General features: G+C 30.8%; 1 protein-coding gene across 1 annotated transcript; it reads left to right on the top strand.

The window, feature by feature from the left end:
• The first annotated feature begins 630 nt into the window (after nucleotides 1-630).
• Nucleotides 631-1,487, top strand: LOC112723792 (uncharacterized). The gene has a single exon (XM_025775212.3). It carries the CDS (start codon nucleotides 682-684, stop codon nucleotides 1,201-1,203), a length of 522 nt encoding a protein of 173 aa, XP_025630997.1. The 5' UTR covers nucleotides 631-681; the 3' UTR covers nucleotides 1,204-1,487.
• The last annotated feature ends 5,467 nt before the right edge of the window (nucleotides 1,488-6,954 follow it).

Raw genomic sequence — 6,954 nt, 5'->3', positions numbered from 1 at the left:
GGAAATGCTCTAAAATATTATTACGCCAAAGAAGATTTTAATATGTTTTAAAAAAAATCATGTGTACACAAAAAAGCTACTATAATATATACACATGTATATATATAAATATATGTAATGTTTAATTAATTTTTAATATTTATTTTATATTTTAATATATATTCTATATAGGTGACTGATTTATGGATTATTTTTTTAAATATATGTAATATGATGGATTTTGTTTTAGATTATTTTGTTAAATTTTAATAGAGTAATTATTTAAATAAATCTCTAAAGTTTTTAAAATCGAATATTTTAGTTACTTAAATTTTATAATACACAAAATATTTTCTAACATTTGTTTCTCTTAGATAATACAATTTTTTTCTAATTTAATTCGAAGAGTGAAGTACAAAATAATTTTTTAAGAATTAAACAAATCATAAAATTAAAAAAAATTGTATTTTGTAATAAAAATAAATATTAAAAATTATTTTATATATTTTAAAATTTAAAAGACTAGAATATCTAATATTAAAACCTTAGTGATTGATTTGTGTAATTATTCATTTTAATATTTTCGAGAAATTGATTATTGGTGTCTCTCTATATATATGTCCGGTATTCTTACTACTTTCAACTACCACAAAATCCTCTTATTCCTTCCATAGTTGCTCTTTCTCTTCCACATTCATTATTATGACAAAGTTTAAGAATTCTCAAGTTATAGTGCTCTTTATCCTTCTTCTTCTCCTTGTAATCACACCCCTTTTACCTTCTTCTCTAAGACCCACCTACATGTACTTCATATCCAATTTCCTCATCATAGCACTTGGTGCCGAGGCAGGCCTTCTTACGGTTATTTCAAGGCCGTTAAACGAAAGAAAACACGTTAATTTTATAGCTCAGAAGCCTCTTATTAACAAAAGTATTACTGTTGAAAAGCTTGCATCTGAGGAGAAGTTTGTTTGCGTCGCAAAAGTGGAAGAAAAGGCGCGAAATTGCGGTTCAATGCCGAGCATTTTCTTCATTGGAGGTGACGATGCAGATGAGGATTATGAATATGATTATGATGATGATGATTTGAAGGCGGAAGATGAGATTGGAGGAGTTGATAATGGGCAAGAACTGTTTGCAAAAGCTGAAGCCTTTATTGGGAACTTCTACAAGCAATTGAAGATGCAAAGAGAAGAGTCTTGGATTCATCACAAGGCCTATTAGGATTACATTATTGCATGCTTTCATTAAATTACAAGTTGTATGTTTAATTTTTTATTTTTTACTTTTATGGGGTTTGTAGTATAGATGTTATAGTAGAGATTTTAAATTTTGATTTTGATGATCAAGGTCAGGGTATTTACTAGGTAGTGTTATAATTAAATTATATTATGTTCCAATAATGGAGAGAATTTTAGTGTGTATTTCATGCAAGAAAGAGAGCTGAGAAAAGAAAATGCCAAGAAATGAAAAATAAAAAAAGAAAGAAAATCTTTCTTAAATTTCAATTTTTTATTTCAATATTCACTTTTTTTATTTTGGAATCGCTACTATTTTAACATTTAAATTCTAATTGTGGCTTGTGAGAGGGTGTTCAATGGAAATGAGTAAATTTTCAGAAAACTTTATCTACAAGATCAAGACTTTCAAATTCTAAAACTCACTCAACAAGAAGGATCCTTCTAATTTTTTTTTTCTTGAGAAGAAAAATCTCAACTGAACAGAGTGGAGTGGAGCATAGTTCAAGCGGAAAAAAAAAACCTAAAGCTAAATATCCATATTAATATCAACACCACACCCTGTCAAGGTATACAAAAAAAGGTCATTTCTCATATCTACTTTATGCCCTACTAGAGATTTTTTTTTTTGTGTGAATCATTAAGAGTACAAAAAATTTAGACTTTTTTTAATTTTTACTTAATCTTCATTTATATAAAACTTATTCAAACTTCTTATTCACTTTTAATTTGAATCATGTTAGTTGTTCAATTAACATTTACTTTTTATATTTTTTTTATAAAAAGATGTCCTCAACGACGATTAGGGCTGGAAGTGAGTCGAGTTGAATCGAGGTAGACCAAGTTTAAACTCAACTCACGAAAATTAAGCTTAGTTCACGACTCGACTCATTAACAATCGAGCCTATATCGTAAGCTCAAGTTCCGCTCAACAAAAGTTCACGAGTTGGCTCAAATAATAGAAACATAATTTATAATTCTATATTAATAAATTATAATTTATATCTATTAGAAATATTAAAAAAATAAATTTTATATATTATTTATCTATCAATTATAATTTTTTTATGTCCTACATCAAAATTATATATAAAAAATGACTATAAAATTTTAAATAATTAAATATATATATATATATATATATATATATATATAATTATTAATACGAATATCTTATATATATAATCAAGCAAGCTCACGAGTCAATGAGCCGAGCTTAGCTAAACTCAAATTCGACTCATTTAATTTATGAGCTTAATTCTAAACTCAAACTTGGCTCATCAGTTCATAAGTCCAGTTTATCGAATTATTAACAAATCGAGCTTAAATTGACTGAACCAGCTTGACTCATTTCCAACTATAATGATGATATACAAAATGAGATAGAAACATTATTTGACTAGGGTCGTTGCATATGATGTATTTTATTAGTATTTAATGGAGTTGTAGTTCTTTCCATTAGTACTACTTGAATCTGTTTTGATATTTATTTGGAGAATAATGTTACATGTCCAGTAAATATTATTAAATTTAATCTAGTCAGTATTTAATTAATAATAATTTGTACTTATATTTATAAAAATTTTACACACTAAAAATATATAATTTGTATCTATATTTACCAAAATTTATAAATTAATACAATTTATATCTATATTTTTTTGAATTTTGTATATATAAATTAGTAAAATTTATTTATTAAAGATAATTTAGTATTTGTACTGATTAAATAATGATAAAAAATACTAAAAATTTTTTATTCCCAAGAGTTTTTTATTTTTTATTTTATTTTATTTTCTTAGGTCATGGAAGCTTAGCTTTGACGATGTAGCCAACTTGAGGATATTTTCAGGCAACAAGAGTGATGAAATTAATTAATTAAATGAGATCTTTCCAAAAATGTAATATTTAATTTCATGCTTAAAATAAAGGCCAGCTAGTGGTCGATGGAGCCAGTGGCATGCGAAGAAAAGATATATTAATTTTTGGAGTAAAGGACAAATTCGTTGCTAACCTCTTTTTTTGGATATTTTTATCCCTAAAGATTGAAAAATACATTTATGTCCCTGATCTTTTTTAAAACGCGAACAAATTGATCTCTCCGTTGAAGTGATTCTGTTGGACTCAACGAAAAACGCTGATGTGGCTCCCGTGATGTTGACCTGGCCGTTACGAGAGCACATGTGACATGTAGCTTTTTAAAACAGGACATATTAGTCCTCTCACACCAAAACGTGTAGCTTTTCAAAACAGGACAGATTAGTCCTACTATACCAAAACGACGCCATTTCTAAGCTCTGTTTCTCAGCTCTGTCAAGTCAACTGTGAACAATTCCCATTAACCCCTCTTCGTTTCTTCAATAAAAAATCAAAACCCCTCTTTGTTGTTTGATTGTGCTATTGGGTTAGTGTGGTGGTGAGGGGTAGGAAATGGAAGATATCAAGCATATTGAAAGGCTCTATAAACAAAATAGGAAGAACATGTTAATAAAATCATGAATTAAAAAGATAAAATAAAGAGGATCTATTTGAATTATTTATTTATGTATTGTTCTTAAGTATATTTACTAACAGCAATCGTCAATTTTGTTTCTATCTTTTTGGTAAAGAATTTAACATCAATAAAAAAAGTTATATACACATTCTCATTAAAATTGTGAATTGCAATTGCCAATTATGACCCTGAATGGACGGTAACCACTCTCCCTGTTAGATTCTCATACTCTACTTTCTGGAACCCTGCATCAGCAATCATTGATGCAAATTTCTCCTGCAAATTCAACATAGAATAGGATAATTAGGATAATACCCATATGCAAAATTTCTAGACATGAATATATCAGATTATTAGAGCAATTTCTGCACAATGCTTAGTATGATAATAGTATAATACATAAACATGCAAGCATAAGCAAATATTCAAAAATTGAAGATAAAGCTCCATGGTAGAAAAACAGATGATAATGTTGAGTTGAATAATTGAGTTTAACATACGAGACAACTCCAAGATAATTGGGAACGCAGCTTGCTAAAATTAAATCATATGTAACAAAGAAATGTGGAAAATCATCCCATTGGTCTACGACCCATCTACGTACTCAAAATCTGGTTCACATCTTTTCCGAACACAAAATACAGGCTCACTGTATACTAAATTTGACCGAAATCGGGCCTGGCCGGGAGGGCCCAGAGCCTTGCTGGAGCTCCGGGGCCCACTGAAGACCCCACGGCGGGTCCCACGGAGACCCCGTCGTCCTTGGCGGAAGCGTCGTCGTCGGTGCGTATGCGCTTGCCGAGTATGAAGGGAGTGGGAGCGAGCAAGGGCTTGTGGTCGAGCGAAGACGCTGCAGAGGTTGAGGAAGGAGAAGAGAGAGAGCCAGCTCCACCGCGTATGGAGACGGAAACGGAGGAGAAGCTGGAGGGAGTGGTTCCGGTTCCGGTGGCGGCAATGATTGAGGGCTCAGCCTGGCAGAGGAGCCACTCGATGGTCTGGCCGTCGGACTTGTGGCCGAGCTCCGCCATGGGTCGGAATGCTCCCTTTCTTCCTTCACCCGCTTCACCTTCACACTGCATTCGAAGGATTATGACTCAAGGATTTCATAGATTGGGGGTGGAGGAGAAACGGCGATGTTTTGATTCCGGGGACTAATACGTCCTCTTTTCAAAAGCTCATCCCACGTGGCAGCCCGTAACGGCCAAATCATCCCCACGGGAGCCACGTCACCGTTTTTCGTTAGGGCAAACAGAGCGACTTTAACGGAGGGGTAAATATGTCCGCTTTTTCGAGGGGTCAGGGACATTAAAGTATTTTTCAATCCTTGAGGACAAAAATACTCGCAGAAAAAAAGTCAGGAACGAATTTGTCCTTTACTCTAATTTTTGTGAATCTTAACAAATGACGACGGATTTAACTTAAATCTGGTCTCTAAGATTTTGAGCTGTGATTCTGTGATCGATTGATTGGTCGTTAAACTTTAAATTCTTGTTTGTTACAAACTTACAATATATTGGAGATTGATTTTGAAGAAAACCTTTAAGCACTTTTTATTTCTCACAATTTGTTACTCTTTAAAAACATTTAGTGAGCGAACAAATAGCTAAATGATTAATGATCCACAACTAAGATTTTTTTTTATATAATAAAAGAATTTAACACACCAATATAGAGCATGCAAAGTATAAAATAAGAAACAAATAAGAAACATACTGCTATTCTTATTCTTATGTTATCTTCGACATTATTATCACCATTCCATTCTTTATAACAGTTGAATAATCTGTTAATAATGTCAATAGTTTTCACTGTTTTATTATAAAAGATAATTTTATTTTTTTTCAAACAAATATTTTAAAAAGAAAATTTTCACATATAAGCGTTTTCTCATACAAGTCATACAAGTCATTTATTTCTTCTTTTTTTTTCTCCATGCCTCCTCTTTTTCTTCTTCTTCTTCTTCGTTTTTGAAGTGTTTCATCTTCATCGTCGTGTTTCTCTCCGTTCTTCTTTTGATTTTGCAACATTATGTATTTTTTTTTTTGTTTATTTTTTCCTCCCAAAAAGAATTATGAGAATATGAAATAAGAAAGTGAAGAAGAAGAAGCAGCAGAAGATGAGGAGGAGAAAGAGGAAGAGTTCTGAATTATGCATAAGGTGTACTTCAACGAATTTTGAATGTATTTTTTAAATTCTTTGGATGTATTTTTGTAATCCTTTGGGTGTATTTCTGTAATTCTTTTGGTGTATTTCTATAATCATTTTGGTGAATTCCTGTAACTGTTTGGGTGTATTTCTGTAATCGGTTGGGTGTATTTCTGCAATCGTTTGGGTGTATTTCTGAAGTTCCATTATCTTCAAAACGATTTCAAAGCTTGATTTCAGAAACCATGAAAATCGAAAAAAAAATGAAGCAAGAATACCAGTAATAAACGCAGATAAAATAACGAATGAAAAGGTAAAGAGAGAACGCACGAAGGAGATCAAATTTGGCAAGAAACTCGTTTTCATGGAGGAGGAAGAAGAAGAAGAGCAGGAGAAGAAGAAGGAGAAGAAGAAGGAAGAGGAGGAGGAGAAGGAAGAACGCGAAGCATGCCATGGAAATGGACAAATGGTATATGGGTCAGCGTGCTTTTTGTTAAGTTTCTCCCAACTTGTATGACTTGTAAACCAAATAATTTGTATGTGTAGCACTCCTCTATTTTAAATCACGAAAAATAATTCAATCAATTATTTTTTAAACACTTTTTTTTTTTATTGACACTATTATCCAATTTTCAAAATATTGCTTTATATCCTCATGTTAACAGCTAGTTGGCAATGCAATCTTGGAATATATATAGAAAAATCAATAGCGTATGTGCACACTGAACATAATCATTACATCACATAACAACTTTGGGATAAATGCGCTCAGCTATTAGTTATATTATTATGTATAATTTTAACAACTATATATATATATATATAGAAAATTAATTATCAATATAAAATATATATTAAAATAAAAATATATTTAAAAAATTAAATAATAAATATATTTATATATATAAATATGATATTTAGTTTGGTGATTATTTTTTCGTCTACAGATAGTATTTTTGTAATTCTGATTTACCAAATGTGATACATCATGCAGCTACCTAATGTATAATTCTATATGAATATTACACCAACTTTCAGATGAGGCACACGTAACAATAACACATTTTTTCGTTTGGACTTATTTGAAATATCTTTTAT

Source organism: Arachis hypogaea, chromosome 11 (assembly GCF_003086295.3).
Source record: "Arachis hypogaea cultivar Tifrunner chromosome 11, arahy.Tifrunner.gnm2.J5K5, whole genome shotgun sequence".
Lineage (NCBI taxonomy): Eukaryota > Viridiplantae > Streptophyta > Magnoliopsida > Fabales > Fabaceae > Arachis > Arachis hypogaea.
The sequence above is the reverse complement of the archived record's forward strand: the minus strand, read 5'-3'. Positions and strand labels throughout refer to the sequence as shown.